The sequence below is a fragment of the Onychomys torridus genome, chromosome 2 (assembly GCF_903995425.1).
Source record: "Onychomys torridus chromosome 2, mOncTor1.1, whole genome shotgun sequence".
Lineage (NCBI taxonomy): Eukaryota > Metazoa > Chordata > Mammalia > Rodentia > Cricetidae > Onychomys > Onychomys torridus.
In genome coordinates, this window is record NC_050444.1 from 74033896 (window position 1) to 74060640 (window position 26745).

Genomic DNA, 26745 nt, shown 5'->3' on the forward strand with positions numbered 1-26745 from the left:
CACTTGCACTGGGGAAGCTTTTCCCTTCAGAGCTGTAACACTTATAGCTATGCATTTAAAAACCATTCACTTATAAAAACCTGAGAGGTCTTCCCACTTAGAATTTCCATATGTTATTTAGCATAATAAACACTGTTCATTTTTTTGTTTTTAAATATCACCTCTTAACATTCCAGGATGCCTCAATTATCACTTTTTTTTTCCTTAAAAGACAAGGCCTGACTCTTGACCCTTCTGCCTTGAAGTCCAGAATGCTTGAGTCATAGGCATGCCAGGCTTAATAGAGACTTTTGGAAACCGTCACATTCCATCACTGTTTTTAGAAAAAAAAAAATTTCAAGCCCAATATGGCAGTGCAAACTTGTAATCCCAGCACTTGAGAGGTGGAAGCAAGCACATTGTCCTAGGCTACAATGGAAAGTTTAAGGCCAGCTTGAGTTACATAAGACAGAACTGGATGTGGAGAGTAAATTATTTCATCTTTTTCTATGGTCTCTTAATACATTTTGTACAAAATTTTCTACAATAATGTGTTTAGTGTTTTGTAATTTTCAGAAATTCCTATCAAAATCCACATCTGTTCCTTCCAATAACTCTTTAAGCTACACCACTGAAAGCAAGAGATGCCAGTCCCAGAACTATCTATGTTTCTTTCCAGCTCTAATCTGGAAGACAGTATCTTCTAGACCTGGATGTCAATTAGGCAACTCAGCCTTGTGAGCTTATACATCTGTATCTAATGATCTTTCCCACTCTACCCCAATCGCAAGCAATCGTATCTAAATCTCCAGTAACGGTATCCAAAGCAGAATCCAAGGAGTTATTCTGAATTCGTTTGCTTAGTGCGTCCACTTACAGAACGGGGGTGGGGGAAAGAGAGACAGAGACAGAGACAGACACACAGATCAAGAGAGAGAGAGAGAATGGCATCAGGAAGTAAGGGGGGAGGGAGAGAGGGAGTCCTTATCCACCCCAAGTTTGCATGTAGCCCACACTCTGCACTGTCTGGTGAACCAGCACACCAGGGGAGACAGTTCCGCTTTGCTCGCTGAGGTTTTTCTAAACTCTCTGGCAGCCTCGGTGCGCTGCTGAAGGGCTGGCTGCCTGCGGCTTTCTAAAGACCAGGCAAACAGCGGGGGCCCCAGAACTTGGGACAGTGAAGTGGCAGGAAAGGCTGACAGTCCCAGGCCAGCCCAGACACGACCTGGGCCAGCGCCTGCGGCTGCGCGCTTGACGGCCGCTGTGCGACGGTTGCCGCGACTGCCGTAAAGCGAGGCCTCCGCCGCTGCTGTGGAGGGAGGTAAGATGAAGGCAGCGGGCTGCGTCGCCGGGCCTGGGCGGGCGTCCTCAGGCAGGTGTCGCTGGTCACCCGGTACCCGGACTGGCGGTCGGGCACATGCGGGGTAGCCGCCCTACGGCGGTGGGAGCAGCGGAGGTGGCCGCAGGTCCACGAGGGAGTCCGTCCGCCGGCTTGCTGCGCTCCTCACGGAAGCGGACAGTCCCCGTGTGCCCTTGCGGTCCGCTGATCGTCCTGACCCGCTGCGGTTTCCGAGGTTGATGGAGACGCTCGTAGAAGCCGGGTCGGGACGGTGTCATCATTTGAGCTGGGTGGTGAGAGCGGAGGATGGGGAGAAGGATGAGATGTGAGGAGCAGTGCGTGGCAAGGTGCCTCCGCAGGGGCGGAACTGCTGCAGCCCGCTGCTCTGCCTGCATCTTCAGGAGTGGCTGGAGGCATGAACTCACCAGGGAAAGGGAGAATGGCAGGGCCAGATTCCCCCTGAAGGAGTTGGATGCCGCGCGAAGCACTTGAGAAGTTCTGCGTGCAGGGGCATGCTGCAGCCGCTTCGAAGACAGGAGGTAGTTGAATTGCCAGTCTCTTTCCTGTCTTCTGAGACTCCTCAGTGTTTGGAGGAGTACTCACTGTGCTTAATAATAACTGTGGATGAGGATAAGAACAATATTAAGGTGGACGCGGTTAGCCATGCCAGATAATTGCTTGTAGCTTTCCTGTCTTGCATTTCCATTAGCAGTTGGGGAATATCGGGAAAGATTGTATATAACTGGAGCGGGGTAGTTAGAAGCTTTAGATAGAGTACAGAAAACTGAATTCACATTTCATCACTATGGTCAGTTTCTCGGGTAGCACGATGGAAACCACTTTGCTGTGTGCCTCGAGCTTTCTCAGCTCTAAAGAATGATACTCTAATCTTTCTACGTTTGAAGTTTTTAGATAAATAAAAGTCATTCAAGCATGGTAGCTCATACCTGAATATCAGCACTTTGGAGGTGCAAAGCAAAGAATCACTGCGTAAAGAGCTCCAGGCCAGCCTGGGGTAAATGCCATCAAGCAAGCAATTAATTTCTTGCCTCTTGAGGGAAAAGCTTTTCTCACTGCCTTAGAGTTAATATTGCTGTGATGAAACACCACGACCAAAAGTGACTTGGGAGAAGAAAGGGTTTATTTCACTCCCTGTTCCATGTAACAGTTCAACATCAAATGCAGTGAGAGCAGAAACCTGGAGGGAGGCGCCGATGGAGATGCCATGGAGGAGTGCTGCTAACTGGCTTGCTACCATGGCTTTTTGCTCATCCTGCTTTCTTATAGACCCTAGGACCACTCATAATGGGCTGGGTCCACATTAATCACTAATAAGGGTCCCCCATATTTGCTTACAGCCTTGGTCTTATGGAGGTATTTTCTCAGTTGGGGTTCCCTCTTCTCAGATGACTCTAGAGTTGACATAAAATTAGCCAGCACATTCATAAAAATAACTTGATTTGAGCCGGGAAGATAATTCAGCACTAGTGCTTGATATTACAAGCATGACCATCTGATTTCCATTCCCAGAAGTTGCATAAAACTGAGCATGGCAGCCTGCAGGTCTACTCTCAGATCTGGGGAGATGGAGACAGAAGGATTCCTGGGAATTCCTGGCTAGCCACCCTAGCCTGCTTAGTGACTTCCAGGCTAGTGAGAGACTTTGTCTTTGGGGTATAAGGGGTAGGCAGGTGGAAGGAGAGATGTCTCCTTGACAGAGAGCTAGCATGAGAAGAGGACCTGAATTCAGATATTAGCATTCTTGTAGGAAGCCAAGCATGGCTGTGTGCATGTTGGTCACCCCAGAAGGAGGGAAGGCAGCAAAAAATAAGGATTGCTTGCCACCAGCCTGGCTCCAAAGACAGTTAGAGCCTCTGTCTTGAGGGAATAAGGTAGAGTGTTATACATCAAAATATTGGACATCTGGCCTTCTTGTTCCTGCCCTCATCGAAGTGTACATACCCCCAACACACACAAGTCCACATACCTGCAATACACAAGTGCACATAGCCTCCCCAAACACACACAAGTGCACATAGCCTCCCCAAACACACACAAGGGCACATAGCCCCTTACACACCCACCCAAAGGTTGATAGTTACTAAAGAATGACAGTAGATGCAGTCTTACCTCCACATACTTGCATACACTGCTTTGCACTCATCATCTCCCTACACAGTAACAACTGGTTTAGTACCATTCTATTCCAGCACCAAGAATACATTAGCGAAATGAAGTTGTTGGTGGTGGGTTTTTGTTTTGTTTTCTTTGAGACGGTCTCATGAAGCCCTCTCTGGCCTAGAACACATTATGTAGACTAGGCTGACCCTGAACTCAGCAATCCTCCTGCCTCTGTTTCCCAAGTGCTGGAATTAAAGGTTTACACTGCCATACCTGGTTAAGAGTAGAATTTAAAAAAACAAAACAAAAACAAACACACACAAAAAAACAACAACTGTTTTTTTCTATTACAAAATTAGGTTCAAATAAAAAAGATATTAAATAAAAAGAAAAGCATCTACATTTTCTCCCCTTGAAATTCAGTCTTACCTACCATTTATCTTTAGTTTAGAATTTTTTGGGGGGTGGTGGAGCTGGGAGATGGCTCAGCAGTTAAGAGCACTGACTGCTCTTCCAGAGGTCCTGAGTTCAATCCCAGCAACCACATGATGGCTCACAACCATCTGTAATGAGATCTGGCACCCTCTTCTGGCCTGCAGGTATACATGCAGACAGAATACTGTATACATAATAAAGAAATGAATTTTTTATTCATTTTATGTACCAACGACAGATCACCCTATCTTCCATCGTCTCTCCCCGCCTAGCCTTCCCCTGAACCCATCCTCCAATTCCTCGTTCAAAAATGGGGAGTCAGCAGAGCCTGGTACATTCAGTAAAGGCAGGTCCAGGCCCCTCCCCTTGCATCAAGGCTGTGTAAGGTGTCCCACCATAGTTAATGGGCTCCAAAAAGCCAGCTCATACATCAGGGATGGATCCTGATCCTACTGCCAGAGGGCCCCTTAAGCAGATCAAGCTATACATCTGTCTTTTTTATGCAGGGGTCCTAGTTCGGTCCCATGGAGGTTCCACATCTGTTCGTGTAAAGTTCACGAGTTACCACAAGCTTGGTTGGGTTGCTTCTGTAGGTTTCCCCATCATCTTGATGCCCCTTGCCCATAGAATCCCTTTTCTCTCTCTCCGGACTGGACTCCTGGATCTTGGCCTGATGCTTGGCTGTGGATCTCTGGATCTGCTTCCATCAGTTACCTTATGAAGGCTCTATTATGACAAGGTATTCACCAATCTGATTACGGGGTAAGCCAGCTCAGGCACCCTCTCCACTATTGCTAGTAGTCTAAGCTGGGGTCATTCCTGTGGATTCCTGGGAATTTCACTAGCACTAGGTTTCTCCCTATCCCCATGATGTTTCCCTCTATCAGGGTATCTCTTTCATTGCTCTCCTACTCATTCCCTCACCTAGCTTGATCATCCTGATTCTTTATGTACTCATTCCACATACCTTACCCTACATTGCCCCCACACCCACCCTCATTTTACTAATGGAGATCTCATCTATTTCCCCTTCCCAGGGCAATCCATCTTTCCCTCTTTTTTTTTTTCAGGGGGGGGGGCTGAGGATTGAACCCAGGGCCTTGCACTTGCTAGGCAAGCACTCTACCACTGAGCTAAAGCCTAAACCTCATCTGTCCCTCTTAGTGTCCTGTTAGCTAGCTTCTCTGGAGCTGTGGGTTGTCATCTGGTTATCCTTTGCTTTACATCTAGTATCCACTTATGAGTGAGTACATGCCATGTTTGTCTTTCTGAGTTTGAGTTACCTCACTCAGGATGATATTTTCTAGTTCTATCCATTTGCCTGCAAATCTCAAGATGTCATTGTTTCTTATTGCCGAGTAGTATATGTGCCACATTTTCTTTAGCCATTCATCAGTTGAGGGACACCTAGGTTGTTTCCAGATTCTGGATATTAGTAATAATGCTGCTATGAACATAGTTGAGCAAGTTTCCTTCTGGTATTCTTGAGCATTCTTAGGGTATATGCCCAAGAGTGGTATCACTGGGTCTTGAAGAAGATTGATTCCCAATTACCTGAGAAACCTCCACACTGATTTCTAAAGTGGCTGTACAAGTTTGCACTCCCACCACTAGTGGAGGAGTGTTTCCTTTGTTCCATATCCTCTCCTAACATAAGCTGTCATTAGTGTTTCTGGTCATAGCCATTCTGACAGGTGTAAGATAGTATGTAAGAGTCATTTGGATTTCCATTTCCCTGATAAGTAAGGATGTTTGGTTCTGTAGCCCATTTTTAAAATGGATTGTTTGATATTTTGCTGTCTAGTTTCTTCAGTTCTTTATGTATTTTGGAGATCAGCCCTCTGTCAGATTAGGGGTTGGTAAAGATCTTTTCCCATTCTGTAAGCTGTCATTTTGTCTTGTTTACCATGTTCTTTGCCTTACAGAAGATTTTCAGCTTGAGGAAGTCCCATTTATTAATTGTTGCTCTCAGTGTCTGTGCTACTGGTGTTATATTTAAGAAGTAGTCTCCTGTGCCAGTGCACTTAAGGCTACTTTCTACTTTCTCTTCTGTTAGGTTCAGTGTAACTGGATTTATGTTGTGGTCTTGATACACTTGTGTGGTGGTATTGTGTTCCCCGAAATATTGTGCATGCTAATATACTTATCTGGGGTCACAGAACGGAACAGCCCCAATATTAAACTTAGAAGTTAGGCAGTCCTAGCATTCCAGAAGCAGAAATCCCTCTGGATCTCTGTGAGTTTAAGGCCACATTAGAAATAGCCAGGCATGGTGACTCACGCCTTTAATCCCAGAAAGTGAGCCTTTAATCCCAGGGAGTGATGATTCTCTGGATTTCCTTGTTTGTTATGTCTCTCTTTTCTTTCTTTCTTTTTTTTTGTTTTTTTGTTTGTTTGTTTGTTTTTTGTTTTGTTTTGGACAGCCAAATCTTTATTTTGAGGGAATGGGTCTCTAGGGGTTGGGCCTCGGGCCCTCACTGCACAGCTTGTTCATTGGCACTGCCTCCAGAATCCTGTGGCTTCATCACATCCTGAAGCTCTGGAGGGCTGGAGAAGGGCTCTATGCGCCCCTAGGGCCTCAAAGGCGTAATCTGCTTGGAAGGCCAGGCTCACTGTGGCTGGGGCCTGTGGCCATTCTGTCTGGCTAGTGAAGCCACACTTAGCCCAGAGCTTTTCCATCATCAAGGAGCTGGTCATCCTTGTACAGCCGCTGCTCGTCCGGCGGCCACTTGAGGATGCCTTCTGCTATGCGCTTTAATTCGAACACGGTACTCGACTCCTTGGTGTCCATGAAGATGGTGGTCTTGTGATGCTGGATCATGAGAAACACGTCCTGAGGATGGTGGCCCCGCGTCAAAGCCAACCTGACCCCCGACACCCCGCGTGCCCCTCACCCCTCCCTGCACTGCGCCCCTCACCCCCTCACCCGCACCCGCTCACCCATGTCTCTCTTTTCTGATTTTATTAATTTGGATTTTCTCTCTCTGCTTTTTGTTTGGTTTGGATAGGAATTTGTCTATCTTGTTGATTTTTCTTAAACTATTTGTGTCATTGATTCTCTGTATTGTTCTTTTTGTTTCTGTTTTATTGATTTCAGCTCTCAATTTGATTTTTTTCCTGCGGTCTATTCTTCCTGGGTGAGTTTGCTACTTTTTGTTCTATAGCTTTCAGGTGTGCTGTTAAGTCACTTCTGTGAGATTTGTCCAACTTCCTTATTTGGGCATTTAGTGCTATGAACTTTCCTTTTAGTACTGTTTCGTAGTATCCCATAAGTTTGGGTATGATGCACATTCATTTTCATTGAATTCTAGGAAGTCTTTTGTTTCTTTCCTTATTTCTTCTTTGACCCATTGGTGATTCAATTGAGCATTATTCAGTTTCCATGAGATTGTAGGCTTTCTATGATTTTTTGCTGTTGTTGAAATCTAACTTTAAGCCACAATGGGCTGATAAAATACAGGAGGTTTTTTCAATTTTTATGTATCTGTTAAGATTTTTTTGTGTGACTGAGTATGTTGACAGTTTGAGAGAAGGTTCCTTGGTGTGCTGAGAAAAAGGTATATTCTTTTGTGTTAGGGTGGAATGTAGTGGTGTTTGTTCCCCGAAATACTGTGCACGCTAATAAACTTACCTGGGGTCAGAGAACAGGACAGCCACAATATTAAACATAGAGGATAGGCAGTGGTAGCACACGCCTTTAATCCTAGCATTCCAGAAGCAGAGATCTACCTGGATCTCTGTGTGTTCAAGGATACAGCCAAGCATGGTGACTCAGGCCTTTAATCCCAGGGAGTGATGGCAGAAAGCAAAAAGGTATATAAGGTGTGAAGACCAGAAACTAGAAGCTTTTAGCTGGTTAAGCTTTCAAGCTTTTGAGCAGCAGTTCAGCTGAGATCCATTTGGATGAGGTCTCAGAAGCTTCCAGTCTCAGGAAACAGGATCAGCTGAGAAATTGGTGAGGTGAGGTAGCTGTGGCTTATTCTGCTTCTCTGATCTTCCAGCATTCACCTTAATACCTGGCTTCAGGTTTGTTTTTATTAATAAGACCTGTTAAGATTCCTGCTACAGTGGAATGTTCTATAGATATCTATTAAGTCCATTAGAGTCATAACATCTGTTAGACCCTAATTTCTCTGTTAAGTTTCTGTCTAGCAGGTCTGTCTATTGATCAGAGTGGGGTGTTGAAGTATCCCACTATTAGTGTGTGGGATTTGATGTGTGATTTAAGCTTTAGTACTGTTTGTTTTACATATGTGGATGCCCTTGTATTTGAGGCCTAATTTCTGAGTATTGAGACTTCCTCTTGGTGCATTTTTCCTTTGATGAGTATGTAATGACCTTCCTGATCTCTTTTGATTGATTTTAGCTTGAAGTCTGTTTTGTTAGATAATTGGATAGCTATACCAGCTTGTTTCTTAAGTCCATTTGATTGGAAAGTCTTTTCCTAGCATTTTACTCTGAGGTAGTGTCTGTTTTTGAAGTTGAGGTATGTTTCTTATATGTAGCAGAAGGATGGATCCTGTTTTTATATCCATTCTTTTAGCCTGTGTCTTTTTATAGGGGAATTGAATCCATTGATATTATGGGATATTAATGACCAGTGATTGTTAATTCCTGTTATCCTTTGGTGGTAGTTTGTGTGTATTTCACCTCTTTGGGATTTACTACTGTGGGGTTATCTATTTCCTGTGTACACCTAACTTCTTTATGTTGGAGTTTTTTTTCTAGTGCTGGATTTGTGGATAGGTATTATTTAAATCTGGTTTTGTCTTGGAATATCCTGTGCACCTTTTCTATGGTAAATGAAAGTTTTGCTGGGTATAGTAGTCTGGGCTGGCATCTGTGGACACTCTCTCTTTTTTTCTTTCCAGAGCTGAGGACCAAACCCAGGGCCTTGTGCTTGCTAGGCAAGTACTCTAACACTGAGCTAAATCCCCAACCCCTGTGGTCTCTTAGTGTATGCTTTACATCTGTCCAGGACCTTCTGGCTTTCAGAGTTGCCATTGAAAAGTGATTTTTTATTCTGATGGATCTGACTTTATAAGTCACATGGTCTTTGCTGTTCTTACTATTCTTTCTTTATTCTTTATGTTTTGTGGTTTAATTATTATGTGATAAGGGGACTTTTTTGGGAGGTCTAGTCTATGTGGTGTTCTGTAAGCTTCCTGTATTTTCATAGGTATTTCCTTCTTTGAGTTGGGAAAGTTTTCTTGTATGATTTTGTTGAATATATTCTCTGTGCCTTTGAGTTGGTGTTCTTCTATTCCTCTTATTCTTATATTTGGCTTTTTTATGGTGTCGGGGATTTCCTGGATGTTTTTTGTTATGACTTTTTGGGTTTTAGTGTTTTCTTTGACTGACGAATCTGTTTCTGCTATTGTGTCCACCATGCCAGAGATTCTCTCTTCCATCTCTTATATTCTCTTGGTTACAGTTGCATCTGTATTTCCTGTTCTTTTACTCAGATTTTTTATTTCCATCATTCCCTCCTTTTGTGTCTTCTTCATTGCTTCTATTTCAATTTTCAGGTCTTGAACTGTTTCTTTCACCTCTTTAATCACTTTTACTTTGCTATCTTGGCTTTCCTGAAGGGATTTATTGATTTCTTCCAATTTTTTTGGTAGTCTCTTCATCCATTTCTTTAAGGGAATTTTTCATTTCCTCTTTAAAAGCCTCTATCATCTTCATACAATTATTTATAAGATTGCTTACTTCTGTTTCTTGTATGTTGTGATGCTCAGGTCTTGCTGTTGTAAAACCTCTAGGTTCTGGTGGTGCCATATTGCTCTTTATGTTGTTGTAGGTATTTTTGCACTGGCGTCTACCCATCTCTTTTTCCAATAGGTGTAAGAGGTGTTTGTGTCTGAGAGAGCTGCTCTTGGTCCAGTCTGTGCTTACTGTGTCTGTGTCTCAGGAGACCACTCTTGGTTCAATCAGATGTGGCAGATTCTGTTTCTCAGGGAGAAACTGAGATTACAGGGGGATGGTTGGGTTTGGGTTGGGGTGTGGGTCTTGTGGATTGCAGTTTCCAAAGTGGGGTGTAGTGGGGAGGCTTGTGTGGAGAAGTGTTGCCTGCTGGCCTGACACTGGGGCAGTGATGGGTGGGGGTGGGGAGGCACAGATTGTGCTCCCAGGCAAAATCCTAGAGGCAGGACTCTCAGAATGGGAAAAGATTCATTACTTCTTTGTCCCATCAGAGCTGGCAGCTTCTGTCCAACCTTACCTATCTTACTTTTTAATACAACCTATGTTCCTTGCATCCTTTATTTCCATCACTCCCTCAGAACTTTCCTTATAGCATAATCACATGGAAAGTCTGCTTTATTTTACCCTTCACCTTCTAAGTGGCAATGTGGCGAGGTAGAGGTTATTTTGCAAAGGATTAAAAAGTGAATGAATAGTTAGGTAAAGACCCATTCTGATCATCATTATTATTTTCAGTCCTAGGATTGTATATGCAAGCACTCTATTGCCGATGGATATTCCCAGCTCTTTTTTCAGTTTTTATTTTGAGATAGTCTCACTAAGTTTCCTAGGCTGGCCAGGAAGTCTATTGCACAGGCAGTTCTTGAACTTAACCACCATCCTGGCTAGTATCCAGGGTAGCTGGTATAATAATAGGCCTGTGCCATGAGGCTCTATTAGACTTCCTTTTTTAAAAAATTTAAGGTTGGTATTTGCTTTTTACTCTTTTCAGGGCCCCTCCCACCAGCTCCCCAATAAATCACACGCAGATGCTTATTTCTAATTATTATTGCCCAGCCTTAGCTTGGCTTAGTTTCTAGCCAGCTTTCCTTAACTTAAATGAACCCATCTAGCTTTTGCCTCTGGGTTTTTCCCATTCTCTTCTATAAATATTAATCTTATTCCATGGCTTGCTAGTTGTGTAGCTGGGTAGCTAGCCCTTGATGGCCTCCCATTCTCTGGCACTGTCTCTATATGTTCTGTCTGCCTGAGATTCCCATCTATCCTTTCTGGTGCTTTGCTATTGGCCAGTACTTTATTAGACTAGCACGTGTTTTACACAGGCACAGTAACAAAGCTTTACAGAATTAAAGAAATACAACATAAACTAACACACCTTAAAGTAACATTCTACCAAAATTAAATTTTTCATACAATATATTTTAATTATATTTTCCTCTCCCCCAACTGTTTCCAGATACCCACTCAAATTCAGATTCTTTCTCATAAAAATCAAAACAAACAAAAAAAGTACATGGGTTCCATTTTGTGTTGATCAACTATTCATGAGCATGTGGCTTGTCCTAGACTGTGTTTAACATATTTTGTCTCTCCATTGAAGAAAACTGGTTTTCTCCCACCCAGAAGTTAATGGTTGCACATAGCTTCTTGGTTAGAAGTGGGACATTGTGCCCAGTTCCCATTCTCTGTGCTGGGATTTTTGTCTGGCTTGAACTAGTACAGATCTTGTGCATGCTGTCACAGTCTGTGTAATTTCAATTATGCATTAACACTATTGTGTCTGAAAAATGCTGTTTCCTTGGAGTTGTTCATCACCTCTGGCTTTTAGCAGGGAGGGCTTTAATGGGTTTTCCCTTTAGGTCTGAGTGCTCCAAAAGACTCTCACTCTCTGAATGTTGTCCAGTTGTGGTTGTCCATATTATTATCTACTGCAAAATGTCCCCTTTATGATGAGTGCTCAGGAATGTGATACTCTATGGATATAACAATATGTAGTTAGGAGTCATTTTATTTCTATGTTCATTTGGCAGAATAATTATAGTATGGTTTCCTTTGAGGCCTCTGACCTATCTAGTCTCAGGTTCTTGGCCTCATTAGTGTGTCAGGTATAGGTCCCATCTTGTAGAGCTGGCCTTAAATCGAATTAAAAGGTGGTTGATTACTCTTATAGCATTTATGCCACTATTGCACAGTCAGTGGGTATATCTTGCAGACAGGTTGCTGTTACAGCTCACAGGGTTGACAGCTGGGTGAGGTTGATGATTACTTTTCTCCAATAGTGTGTGTCATACATTCCAGCAATTTGAACTCTAGTTACCTGGAGTGAAGGTTCTAATTGAGCATGAGCTTCTGAGTGCCTCTTTGATTTCATTTTCTTTTCATGCCTCCCATTCATACCTAGGCCCCTAACCATACAGGTACTGAACTGCACTATTCTTTCCTCTGTAGTTTGACTTCTTATTTCTTTTGCAGTTCAGGGCATATTTGAATGTGCTCAAAGACTATAGTGCTCTTGGCTACAGAAAGAATGTGAAAACAGTCTTGACCTTACTTTGTACATGTTTCCATCAAAAGGATGTTTGATTCTTATGACCACGTTTTCTCGACCTTGTTCATGTAGTGATGTGTACTAAAACTGATAATAAAAGATGAAACAAAAGCTAAAAGATTGTGTGTTCTGTTACCTAAGATGACAGTTTAGGGCCAGAGACAAGAGTACTTATAGCTGTCATGCCCAAAACTGTTTAGCAGTTCCTTCTTTTCCATTGCTAGTTCTCAGTTCATGTACTAGATATGTCCTTTTCCTGTGCCATTTAAGAATAATTTTCCGGTTTCAGGCTTGTCTTTGAAGAGGACCTGGCACTATTGGGTTCATGTGCTGTGCAAGTGCTGCTGCAGGGAGCTGAGGGGAGAGCATGGTGGTGCTGGGAAGCCAGGACATGAGTTAGAGTCCGAAGAGGAGATCCTAAGAGCTCATTGCATGAAGGGGTGAGGATGAAGCCTGGATTGCCTTTTGAGACAAGATGAGTGCAGTGACCTATGACGATGTGCATGTGGAATTCAGTGTGGAAGAGTGGTCTTTGCTGGATTCTTCCCAGAAGAACATATACAAAGATGTGATGCTGGAGACCTACAGGAACCTCACAGCTGTAGGCTACAGTTGGGAAGACCATAATACTGAAAAACATTGTCAAATTTCTAGAAGACATGGCAGGAATGAAAGAAATCATACTGGAGAGAAACTCTCCAAAAATACTCAATGTGTTAAAACCTTTGTATATCACAATCATCTTCAAATACATAAAAGAAGACATACTGGAGAGAAACCCTATGAATGTAATAAATGTGACAAAGCCTTTGTATCTCAGCATCATCTACATAGACATGAAGTAACTCATACTGGAGAGAAGCCTTATGAATGTAATCAGTGTGATAAAGCCTTTGCACATCACAGTAGTCTCCAAACACATAAAAAAAGTCATACTGGAGAGAAACCTTATAAATGTAATCATTGTGGTAAAGCCTATGCACATCACAGTAGTCTCCATATCCATAATAGAACACATACTGGAGAGAAACCATACAAATGTAATCAATGTGATAAAGCATTTTCACAATACAGTAATCTCCAAGTGCATAAAAGAAGACATACAGGAGAGAAACCCTATGAATGTAGTCGATGTGATAAAGCCTTTATATATTGTGGTGATCTCCAGAGACATGAAAGAATACATACTGGAGAGAAACCTTTCAAATGTGATCAATGTGATAAAGCCTTTTCACGACAGTGTAAACTTCAAATACATAAAAAATCTCATACTGGAGACAAGCCTTATGAATGTAGTCAGTGTGGTAAAGCCTTTGTATGTCAAAGGAGTCTCCAATTACATAAAAGGACGCATTCTGGAGAGAAACCCTATGAATGTAATGAGTGTGGTAAAGCCTTTGTATGTCAAAGGGGTCTCCAAAGACATAAAAGGACTCATACTGGAGAAAAACCTTATGAGTGCAATCAATGTGGTAAAGCCTTTGCACATCACAATAGTCTTCAAGAACATAAAAGAACACATACTGGAGAGAAACCATACAAATGTAGTCAATGTGATAAAGCCTTTTCACAATACAGTAATCTACAAAAGCATAAAAGAACACATACTGGAGAGAAACCCTACAAATGTAATCAATGTGGTAAAGCCTTTTCTAAACATGCTCATCTTCAAGCTCATAAAAGAACACATACTGGAGAGAAACCCTATGAATGTAGTCAGTGTGGTAAGCTCTTTGCATATCAAGAGAGTCTCCAGTTACATAAAAGAACACATACAGGAGAGAAACCCTATGAATGTAATGAGTGTGGTAAGACCTTTATATGTCAAAAGAGTCTACAAATACATAAAAGAATTCATACTGGAGAGAAACCTTATGAATGTCATGAATGTGGTAAAGCCTTTGCATATCACAGTAGTCTCCAAATACATAAAAGAACACATACTGGAGAGAAACCATACAAATGTAATCAATGTGATAAAGCTTTTACAAAATACAGTTATCTCCAAATACATAAAAGAAGACATACTGGAGAGAAACCTTATGAATGTAATCAATGTGATAAAGCCTTTGCATGTCAAAGGAGTCTCCAAAGACATAAAAGAAAACATCCTGGAGAGATACCATATGAGTGAAATTAGCGTGGTAAATCCTTTGCATATCAAAGTAGTCTCCAAGTATATAAAAGAAGACATACTAGAGAAAAACCCTATGAATGTAATTAATGTGGTAAAGCCTTTGCATATTAGTAGTCTTCAAAATCATAAGAAAATCATACTGCCAAGAAACCGTATAAATGTAGTCAGTGTGGCAGTTTTGCAATTCATGGTAGTCTTCGGACAAGAGTTAAAACTTTTAGTGTGTAATTGGGCTGTTAAATCCTGTGCATATAACATTAATCTGTGACGATCTGGAAAAAATGAATACCAAAAGAAATCTGACTATAAAGGATTTGGTAAGATCATTAGCCAACATATGTACATTTAGTTACATGAGATTATTCTGGAGGAAAAAAAAACTAGCAAGTGTCACCAATCTCTTCAGTCATTATGATGTCTTTATTTTGATTGTGCCTACAAACTCACATAGACAAGAGGCCTATGCATTTAAACTATAAACCTACTCTTAGATTCCTTCTCTTCAATCACAGAAAAAAAGAAATCCATGAGTAAAACTTTATGGATATGTATTAGTGCATTTTCTGTTGCTGTAGTAAAACATAATGCCTAAGTCAACTTATGAAAGAATTTAATTGGCCCTTGGTTCCTGAGAGATACTGGATCACAATGAAAGTGGCATGGCAACAAGTGTCAGACAGGGCAGCTAAAGCAAGAAGCTAAGAACTTACATACTCAACCTGCACCATGAAGCAGACAGTAGGAACTGGAAATGGTGTATGTATGAAAACTCTCAGGCTCTCCCCTAGTGACATATTTTATAAACATGGCAGCATTTTGTAAATCTTCTGAAATGATACCAGCAACTGAGAAGGATTGTTTTCTCTGACTTCAAGCCTACATTCTAGCTTTCTGTTACATGAACCACTTCACAATGAAGAAAATCTGTAAGCCTTTTAAATGTTTCAAGATTTGTGTTACTAGAATGAATGCTTACAAGAGAAAAGCATTCATGAGGAAAATTTGTTTACAGATTTTAGATATGTGATGTCAGTGTGTCTTTGTGTAATTATATGCATGTGCATTCTGGTTCCCAAGAAGGTTAGACCCTTGGAGCTTCTTGTAGCATGAATTACAGGAATTTGTCAAAAACCTAACTTTGGTCCCGGGAATGAACTTGTCTTAATTTTTCAGCCATGTCTCTAGCCCTTTAAATATTTTCAAACCTTTTACTATCATCTTGATATCAAGTAATAGGGAAGAACTGATATAAGAGGAAACCCTGTTCATGTATATGATTTTGTTGAAGAATTTACTCATTCTAGTTGTCTTCAGGTTCAAGAAAAAAAGATTTATTTCATCTTTTTTTCATCATAGCCTTAAAGGAAGAAAATTATGTACAGTTTCACTAAAGACTTATGTTGGAGATCAGTGTATTGTGGTTCTGTTTTGCAACATTTGAGGTAGTTATTAAAGTTGCTACATGTGTTGCAAATCTATTTAGTCAAATTCAATTTGTGGTCTTTATATTCCTCTGTGGCCATTGTTCATCCTTGATTGTGCTTTCACTTGGAGATAGATAGTTTTCTATTGCAGTGTATAAAATAGGATGCCCATCATCTAAGTAGTCCATAGTTCATTTAAACATCAGGCAATGCTGATCATACTTTTCAAGTAAGGGTTTCTGTGAAAGGGTGATGGGTTTTTATTCTTGGTTTTCTTTTTCATGTTTTCACAAATTCCCTTAAGATGTTGTTTGTTATTCAGCCTAGGTTGGATGTCAGTAATTTGCCTGGAATACATTTGAACTCATGATCCTCATGTGTCAGTCTCCAGTGTAAAAGTCCATGGGTAGATGATACGCCCATAACGTTTGCTATTTCGTCAACGTAATTTAAAATGTTAATGTTAAATTGCTTAACAGAGGAGAATATAAGAAACATTAAGTACCTCATGTGTACATCCAAAGCTACACTTTCATCTCTGGAAGAGATGTAATGAGGTAAAATGATCAGCAGTCAGCTGTACATTTGCCATCTGTTTCCCCCTTTCTCTGCTTATTTTATTAGCTTTGAATTACTTTCCATTACACGTGATTCATTATATTCTTTACACATGTGTAAAGTAAGAAATGCATTATCCTTTTTACTGTTTTTACAATGGTGGCTAAAATGTTACAAATAAGAACTATATACACTAATATTATCTTGATTTAGGACCTTTGCCATTGAAGAAGCCAGGGCTTATGATGTTGCTCTGAGATAGATCTTTTTAAAAACTGTCTCATTGCTTTATTTAAGTGGTTTCTATATTATTAATGAATTAATGTTGTATTAGCTGTAAAATACTGATAGATCCCCAAAACAACAGTGTATTAGTTTGGACTTTAAAATAGTTGGGGCTTAGAGAGGCTTAACAATGGTAGTTTGAATGCTAGCTTAAATTTCACCAAGAAGCAGCGTGCATTACATTGGTGTGCTATTTAATACTTGTATGAGGAATAACTAAATCTGGAGAGTGAGAAATAATTGTTATCCATGACCTTCTCTGAAGAAACCATTGTAACAAGTTTTAGCTGACAGCAGATGCTAAGACCACTATCAGTGTTGATGGATGCTGCCAATTTGTACAATTTAGTAGACAAAATCATGTTTTATACCATCACTTTGATACATTATCTGCAGATGGGGTAGGTAATTCTCATCCCTGTTGTCCTTCTCTTGAGTAGTTGATCTTATTTGATTTCTTTCAGTGCTTATTTTATGTGACTTCAGCTCTGTCAGTTCATTTAGATTTTTTTTTTAAAGCTCCACACCAAAACTTAGGGTTTAAAATGGCAGAGTAAAATATTTGTACTCTATTGTGTCTGAAGTTACCTTCATACAACACAATACAGATTCCCATAGACAAATTTGTTGTAACTCCAAACTGAAATATTTGAAAAATGGTTGCCACATGTAAAAAGATCCTTGTAGAAAGATATCTCCGAAGTGACAGGACAGTGACATGGCTCTTCTGTTTACACTAGGTCGGGACATATAGGGAGGCATGGGAGCATCCATAGATTTTTGGCAGCATGAACTAGCAAGAAGAAAAGCAAATAAGATATACACAAGTGCACTATCATTTCAGCATCAAGACAGAGGGAAAGATTGCCAGAGACTCTTTGGTACCTGTTTCTGGCATCAGGAAGGAGTAATGTTTTAACTTTTTCTAACATGTAATATGTATTCGCCATATTTTTCACAAACACACGTGTATAAACTGTTCTGTTGGAAAGAACTTCCATCTAGTCTAGAATATAATGCTGTTCCCTCCTACCCCAGTATTCCTTTGAATAACTGGTCTTGGGGTGCTCAGGCCATTCAAAGGTAAGTAATTAAGAGGAAATGAGCATGGTCCATGAAAAATGCTACAAAAAAAAAATGAATAAATAAAACAGAAAACAAGTGACAACCCATGATGAAATTTTACAGGCCCAAGTTGGTGGGGTAGTTTATGAAATAGTGAACTTTTGAAATGAGACAGGACTCAGTGGTTAAGACATATACTGCTCCTCGAGTAACTTTAGTTTACTTTCTAGTACCTTTGTCAGGTGACTCAATAGCCACCTGTAACTCCATCTCCAGGGGAATTGGTCAGCTCTGTCCTCTATGTGCACCTGCACACATGTGAACATACCCATGTATGTACTTAAAATCAACAATCATTTTTAAAAATCTTTAAAATGACAGTGTTGCCTGTATTTTTATGGTAATTTGCTAGTTCTGGATAGAAGCCTTTGGTTCAGTTAGCAGCCCTGCAAAAACTAGAGGCAGTGTTTATTGATTCATGAGCTAGGAGAGAGCAGTTTGGCAGAGCTCAGGAAGAAAAGGTGCACAAGGAGAAATAACAGATGTTAGAATGGAAAGTCAACGTTGAAGCCTCAGTGAGGTGGCTTGATGATAGGCTTTGAAAGTTGAACAAACTGAAATAGGAAAGAAAGGAGATGTACTTATTGTAGTTCTGGAAATAGAGATCCAATGTTTCAACAAAAGCATTTAAATGACTCCAAAAGTTTTCTACACAGAAATCTTTATAAGTTGAAAGAACACACAAAGACCAAAGAAAAATGAATATATACCCATCACTGTCGTTAGATAGTCTAGGTCAACAACATAGGGAATGTGTATACTTCCATTGTGCATCCCATGAAAACAGATCAGATTCCCTGTAGGTGATGCTGTGTAATTGAATGTTAATCGAGAATATTTTTGCATTACAGGGAAATGATAAATCCTGTAACTTATAAGGGGAAGTAAAATGTGATCTCACAGGCAAAGTCTACTGACATCTGTTTAAATATGCAAACACTGAAAGTAAGTAGTATGTATCTGTTCTATTTCATAAGCTGCAAAGAGACTGAGTGTGTCCAGGGTATATTGGGTCATTGGGGAACACTGTACCAATAAGAGTAAAATAACAGTTGTGGTACAGAATAAAATAACCAAGCAGAAATAAATAGGAAAAGGAAAGAAGACAGATGTGGCATAGTTTGCCAGTTTCTCATTATAACCTGAGATCATAAGACTGAAAACTTAGATTATTAAATGAAAGAGGTATTAGTATTCTTGAAGAAATAAAGCTAAATACAATAGGACATTTTAAAAATACTTAGGCAAGATGATGTATTGGAGAGGAGGTTGGAAGTGTATACATACTAAATTTCTAACTAAAATAATCTGAGTTGACCCCAAGGATGAAACACCAAAATGATTTCCAAGGTGTTCTTTACCCTTGCAAATACCAGGGTCATACATGAGCATTCTAACACACACACACACACACACACACTTCACAAAACAAAAAGCTCTAATCTGTGCTCCTTAACTAAACACGTTTTCACTTCTTTCCAGGGAAGTAGTTCTCAGTATGGTCAAAAGTGGTATCACCTTTGGACTTGTCAGACATACCTTCTGAGATCCAGAGGTCCCAGGTCACATCTGTTGTGTCACAGACATTTGAGAAGCCCCTCCCTGCATTCCTCTTGGTCAAAGTGTTCTATAGAACTGCAGAAGGCTTTTTCTTAGCTTTCTTTCTTTTCCGTTTTTTTTTTAAATTTGTTTTTTTGTTTGAGAAGGGGTCTTCTATGTAACTCAAGCTAGTCTAGACCACTGTGTAGCCCAGGCTGGCCTTGTACTTTCTACCCTAAATAAATTTGTGTGAGTGCTATCAATCTTTGTGAAAATTAATTTAATTTCCTTTTTTATTTTTGCCACATTGACCTTTTTATCTTTTCAGAAGTATCTCTTTTTTCACAGAAAACAAGATTTCCTTCCTGTTTCCGTGAAGACAATGAAAACAGCTGGGTTATTATTGAGAACATCCGAGAGAACTCCACAGACCAATGAGTAGAACCAATAAGAACATAATCTTGGCCATTTTAACACTGAAAAGTTCTGCATTTCTGCTGTTTCAGGTATACTACTACAAGCACTGTTTGTCACCAAAGGTAATTCTGTTTTTTCTTATTAGATGTCATTGTGGTTTCGTGTTTTCTTAACATTTACATTGCAGTATATTCAATTAATAATGTTGAGCCTTTATGGAAGCATTTCTTACAGGGGTTCTCATCTTTGTAGGATGTAGTAGGCAGTTCAAAATTACAATGAAATGTTTTTGTAATATACAATTAATCAAAAGTAATGTTTCAATCCTATTTAATCTATTCACATTTTCTGACAAATAAAACTTATTGTTCCACAAATTAGTATCAGTTAAATGAAGTCACTGATAATTTTGATATGTTATCAAAATTACTTTATCTTATAGTGTGTTGTTTTTGTTTTTGTTTTTGTTTTTGTTTTTGTTTTTCGAGACAGGGTTTCTCTGTAGCTTTGGAGGCTGTCCTGGAACTCACTTTGTAGACCAGGCTGGCCTCAATCTCACTTAGATCAACATGCCTCTGCCTCCCAAGTGCTGGGATTACAGGCGTGCACCACCACCGCCCAGCTATAGTGTGTATTTTGATTCAAAATCTACCAGAAGAATTGTAGTAGAACTTACCTTTGTTGCTGTTTGTAGGACTGAAGACGTGGAGATACTGGTTTGGAGTCCAGTAGCTTCTTGCAGTAGTAAATGCTTGTAGCACCATGTTGGGATGACTACATAGCTTTCCAGGATCTTAGGACAGATTACCCTAAATTGGTCACTGTCTAGGGAAGGGGATTATTTGCTATCTTAGAGTAAAGAAGGCCTACTTCTTCTTATGTTTGGAGTTTCCTGTAGATGTCCTTTAGGCCCTAGCCACTTAAGTACATGAGTTTATATTTCCTGTGATCTACAAAGGAAATCAATCCAATTATCTAATAATTAAGGTAAGGAATAGTTATACTGTGTTTCATAGAGGGATAGGCTTGACTTTTCAGATTCAGGACAGTCGTTCAGGTTTTAAATGCAGACCAGTTTATTTGGATGTTCTGTCAGGGAGCACAGCTCCTCATATACCCTTGGCCCAATATACTCTTTGACAGACTGAGTTCCCAGCTCAACGAGGGAAAACCATGGAGCAGTGAGGGAAGAAGGGGACATCTGCCTGGCCAGCTAAATTAACCCTGACAGCCAGTGGAGTAACTGATACCACAATGCCATCCCCCTCACATACTGAAATACAAACTCTAGTAGAATGGTAGCTTTGTGAGCATTCTGTGGACTCTAATTTTCAAGTACAGATATTCTTCAACTTACAGTAAGATTATACCCTGAAAAACTCATTATAGGATAAAAATATTGTAAGTAAAAAATAACAAGCCTCACCTACTGAACACCATAGTTTGGCATATAGTATGCTGTGAAATAGAGTACCTTCATCATCATGTGGCTGGTAACTCCACAGCACCGTGAGTATTGAATAGCCTGTCAGTTGGAAAGGAAAAGACAAACATTCAAAACTTAATGTATCATATCTATGCAGTGTATAATACTTCCACACCTATTGTAAACTCAAAACATGAGTCTCTGTATCTGAAGTTGGGATCCATTCATAATTGGCTCACAGTTAATACCAAAAAGGAAAAGACATGTTTCTAGGCATTATTTTCTTCTCATTACACCTAACCAGTTAATGTGGTTTGAATTTGGGTGCTTGTCTAACTTGTATTTACTGATGACTTGTTAAGACCTAGGATATATAGCAAGAAAACTGAGATTAGCAGGGCAAAGGTCTTACTCTGTTTGATAGTCTTAGCAGTAGTAATGATTCTTGTTTGTTGTGGGGTTCTCTGAGTAGCCCTGGCTGTGCTGGAACTAGCCCTGTAGACCAGGCTGGCCTCAAACTCTCAGAGATCCACCGGCCTCTGCCTCCTGAGTGCTGGGATTAAAGGGGTGCACCACCACTGCCTGGCAGTAGTAGTAATTCTTCAGTCTGGGCTCAGAGTTCAAGTCTTTGTTCAGTCATCTGGCTTTTAGCTGGTCACTTCTTTGAGCTTTGATTCCTTCGGTTGGGACTCTTAGCAACATTACCAACTGAGCTAAGATAGTCTAGTTGATGCGATGCATCTCACTTAGTGTTTTCTACATGTATGTGATCAAAAATAATAGCTTCTAGCTGCTTATGTTTCCTACTGAAGGTTTTACATTACCATTTTCAAAATAAAGTTGAAAGGCTAGTGAGATTGCTCAGTGGTAAGGTCACTTGCCTCCCCGCTGGACAATCTGAGTTCAATTCCTGGAACCCACATCGTAGAAGGAGAGAACCAACTCTTGAAAGTTGTCCTCTGACCTCCACACATGTGCTGTGACACACCTTCTCCCACCCCTTAATAAACTAAGAAACAAACAAATAAATAAAAATAAAGTTGCCAGGTGGTGGTGGTGGCGCACAGCTTTAATCCCAGCACTCGGGAGGCAGAGGCAGGTGGATCTCTGTGAGTTCAAGGCTGGCATGGTGTACAAAGCGAGTTCCAGGAAAGGCGCAAAGCTACACAAAGAAACCCTCTCTCGAAAAACATAAATGAATAAATAAACAAACAAACAAACAAATAAATAAATAAATAAAAGTTGAAGTAAATGATTATAGAGTCCTTGTGAGCCTATTTCTCACTGTTTTACACATGAGTTAACTTGGATCTACATTGAGTGTTTCTTGCTCATGATTAAAGCTTGTGTCTTTACTGGAGCTGCTCTGATGTATAAGTAAAACTCTGTCTAAACAGAGTATGTTCAGATTGGCAGATATGAGAGCAACATTGGGGGATTTGCACCATGGGGGAAAAGAAATTGCTGGAGGAAAGATCTGTCAATAGGTTTTTGTTTCTTGTTTTAATTATTTTTAATGGGAAAAATAATTTTGTGCTTGTCTATTCATAAGAATGGTCCAGCAGAGCAGTGTCTTTGGCCAAGCAATATGGCCTGAGATGTAGTAAGTAGAGAAGTGACTGTAAAGCGGAATGTAGGCAGTTCTTCTCTTAGGAGAAGAGGGCAGTCAGACTGTTCGAATGTAATTTCAATAGGTAGTCAAGTATTGGGAGGGGTTGAAAGTTCTCTAATTCCTTTTCTTTTCTTAGGAAAGAGAAAGCAATGCAATATGGTGGCAGAGGGGATACGGAAAATGTTTTAAAAAGAGAAAAGAGCAGAAAAAGTCACCTAAGAGAAGGAGAGGATTAATGGCCAAGGAAATGAAATGTAGCACTGCTAAGCAGAATGAAGGCTCTACCCTTATTCCTGGAGATCTGGCAGTGACACCAGTTTACAGCTGTAGTTAGCTGTGTGCTTGCTTGTGCTGACAAGTGAGGAGTTGGATTCCCTTGCTTGTTTCGAATGTTTTGTGATGAAGGGTCTCACTATGTAGTCCAGGTTGGCCTAGAACCCACTAATGATCTTCTGGCCTCAGCCTCCCAAATACTGGAATTATAAGATTGTTCCACCGAGCCGAACTGTGAATGTGAACTGTTTTGTGGGATTTTTGTTTGTTTTGGTTTTGATTTTTGGAGTTTCTGTGGGGAGGTGGTTGTGGGGTTTTTTTGTTTTGTTTTGTTTTGTTTGTTTTTAACTAAGCAAGTAAAATAATGGCAAATTGTGAGTTTGTAGGAGGGCTTGTCTTATAAAACATGGTTTTTGTGACAGCATTCCTCATAATGGTGTCACAGAGGAAGTAGACTGCTAATAAGAATGTAGTTTTGACATGGTGTAAAGTTCTAGGTAGAGGTGATAGTAACACTACTGTAAGTATGTGTTTACTTCTCTAGTTGGAGTCATGAACTGAGAGAGCAGGGCTTAAGAATGATTTGGACTAAAGTCTTATTTGATAGCCAGCTTAGTCAGAGCATCAGACTATATATACTCTGAGGGTTAAGTGCTGCAAGCCACTGGAAGATGTAATGGAATTCAGCTATCACAAAAGCTACTACTTGGAAAGGTCAAGGACTTGCCTTAGGTCAAGCCATGGCTTAAGAAGTCTTGGTTATATTTTAGCTTTTGTGTGTGTGTGTATACATATATATATACACACACACACATAATAATATATCTATATATATTAGCCGATTCCTGCAATGATTTCCTTGTATGCTATGTATGCTTCCAAGAACTCATAATGGTGCATTTTATTGGAAATACCTACCAAGCATCCAAGGCCAAATGATCTGAATTAGGGTAAATTAAACTCAGACCTTCCTTTCCTATACAGCCTTGGTAGTATTTACACTAACATTAGAGACTCCTAACATTTACCTAACCACCCCTAGGAATGTAGTTTGAGCCATAAATTCCCTTTTTCTGATATATTAACCAATTTTAGCTCTCAGTGGCCCTCCTCCTTTACCACTTCCCTTTGGGTTGTAAAAGAAAGCCTGACAGTCACTGCCTGAAGAAAACTCTTGTCTGCCTTTAGGACCCTGTAAGAATTCAAGCCTGGGGACCTTCCTTTAGCTAGAGCAGCACTGTTCCATGAGTAAATAACTGTTAACCTCAGAGACTTGAGGAGAATGTTGAGGATTTTTACTAGAGAGGATTCTTGATTTCTTGTTTTCTTGGAGTTGTCTCAGAAGCACTCAGAATTCCCCTCACACGACTCCATTTTGGATTGTTCCAACATACATACATTTAACATACAGTTAATTACATACTTTAAAATGGTAGGATTTATGATATATGGTCTTAATTTTTATAAATTTTATATAAAATAATCTACTAGCTTAAAAATGTCCTTACTCCAAACTCAACCAATTCAACTGCTTAAAAATTCAGGCTCCTAAGGTAGAGTTGTAGTGATAAACAAATGACTGTCTACAGTTTCCGTCCCTTGTCAGGATTGAAGATTTTTATTTTTCTTCTGTTTGTTTCTCTCACTTGTCCATTTGTATTAAACCGTTACTGTCTACAGCGCAGATCTTGTGAGAGACTGAGTCAGGCTCTGCCTTAATTACTCTTCCTCCTTCCTTTCTCCTCCAACTAACAATTTCTTACTAACATTTATGTAACCGAGCACTAGGCCAGACATGGTAATACAAAGACAGCTTGGCCTTGGCACCTGGCGTTGAGTGTGCAGGTTAACAAGAAGACAAGCCTTCTTTAGGAATGTTGAGCACATGGTGTTGTAGGATGAGGCGATTCTAATTGTTCGTCAGCTTCCTCTTGGTTATTTGGACTTCATAGGTAGAAAATCATTGAAAGTGCAAGGAGCTGTCAAACTTCTTTGAGCTTGAAACACTCTTCTTTTCTTAGAGCACCCAACATTCTTTCTCCTATTTAGTTTCAAACTGTTTAGAGGCGTATCATTACACACTGATAATATTGCTTTCTTCCTTCTGACTCTCTGAACCTGGACATTTAAAAAGTACTATTAACTTATAAGGAACCTAGAACATTTGAATAATAGTGTACATTATGAAAGGTGTGGGTATTGGGACCATCTCTCTACTAGAAATAATGACTTTGCTTTGCAGTGTTGTTATGAGGGAGTATTTGGTGTAGTTAGAGTTTTCCTGCCTGGCCCAGTCAGGACAAATCTCTCTTACCTGCCAGTCTCACAGTCGCTCAGACCCAACCAAGAAAGCACACAGAAACTTATATTGCTTACAAACTGTATGGCCGTGGCAGGCTTCTTGTTATCTACTTCTTCTATCTTAAATTAACCCATTTCTGTTAGTCTATACTTTGCCACATGGCTTGTGGCTTACCAGTGTCTTTACACGTTGCTTCTCATGGCGGCAGCTGGCAGTGTCTCTCTCCAACCTTCTGCTTCCCAGAATTCTCTTCTCTCTTGTCCCGCCTATACTTCCTGCCTGGCCACTGGCCAATCAGAACTTTATTTACACAGAGCGATATCCACAGCACTTCCCCTTTTCTTTTTTTTTTAAAGGAAGGTTTTAACTTTTACATAGTACAATTACATATAACAAAACAATCATCAAACAAGAATTACAGTTACAATATTAAAGAAGATATCCTAAGGTTTTTATATCTAACTTGTTTTTTATCATAACTGAGGAAATTATAACTATCTAGTCTTCAACCACATCAAAGACCTCAGAAGGATATAATATTACCTGAGAACCAGGAAAAGGATGCAAGCAACTTTCGGGAGTCTTGCAGGATAGACAGAGACAGCTGGCAGCCTGAACAGTCACCTAATGTTCCTTTGTAAAGTTGGGGCATCTGTCTTCAGCCCACAGGGCTAGTCTCTTGGTCACTTCTCTCAGTGTCCTGTAGAATGTCTGGCTGTTTCCTCTGCAAAGCAGGAACCTGAAGGACCATTTTGAAAGCAAAGTTCAGTGGTCACCTTTCTATGGGTCCTGCATGTCCAGGTGATCGAGCAGTCCAGGCAAGAACAGTTTCTTGCCCAAATGGCTATTTTTGCCAAGGTGAAGATAAACTCCATATGAAGTGTCTTCAATGCCCATCCTCCTCTCTGAAGTAAATCGGTGCTGCCAGGAGCAGACATGTATCACTGTCTAGAAAGTCTAAATTTTAAAAATATTTTAAATGCCATATTCTGAAGGTCTTTGAAGTATTTGAAGATTACCTGTCTATCTGAAATATCTCTATGTATACCCAGAAGACTTAACTAACATGGCTATGAGTATGATTATCACAGATGATGTTAATTATTAATCTATTTTTAATTATCCATTACAATTTTAAATGAGCTATACAAACATAATACCTTAAACAGGAGTAGAAATATATATATATATATATATATATATATATTATAACAAAATTAACTTTGTTTGTATCAATAGACTAAAATCTATACCAATGTAAAACATTTTAAACAAGTTGTTGCTCTTTAGAAGTAAGTTCCCTAATCTACCCTTTCATCCTATTATATCTATATCATATTCCCCTTTCTTCTTTAGAAAGAGATCTCATTTATAATCAACCTGCTTTAAAGAAAAATATTGTTTTTTCTCTGTCCCACACCAGAGGGCTCTTCTGATTTGGGACACAAGAATCCCTTAACCTTTTCTTTTGGCAATATGTCTGGGTTTAGAGAAGGAGTGAGCCAATTCCATCTCCAAA

At 40.0% G+C, this 26745-nt stretch overlaps 2 protein-coding genes and 1 pseudogene across 2 annotated transcripts in view; 2 read left to right on the forward strand and 1 right to left on the reverse strand.

The window, feature by feature from the left end:
- The first annotated feature begins 1280 nt into the window (after positions 1-1280).
- Positions 1281-14318, forward strand: LOC118578740 (zinc finger protein 431-like). The gene is made up of 2 exons (XM_036179913.1): positions 1281-1857; positions 12418-14318. The coding sequence occupies exon 2, from the start codon at positions 12604-12606 to the stop codon at positions 14260-14262; it is 1659 nt and encodes a 552-aa protein (XP_036035806.1). The 5' UTR covers positions 1281-1857; positions 12418-12603; the 3' UTR covers positions 14263-14318.
- LOC118577892 lies at positions 6294-6818 on the reverse strand (annotated as a pseudogene).
- A 233-nt stretch (positions 14319-14551) lies between the features above and the next one.
- LOC118578743 (fukutin-like) overlaps positions 14552-26745 on the forward strand; it is a 44243-nt gene continuing 32049 nt past the window's right edge. Inside the window, 3 exon segments of the mRNA XM_036179924.1 lie at positions 14552-15191; positions 18509-18602; positions 19545-19735. Of these exon segments, the coding sequence (XP_036035817.1) occupies positions 19631-19735 (105 nt within the window). The 5' untranslated portion in view covers positions 14552-15191; positions 18509-18602; positions 19545-19630.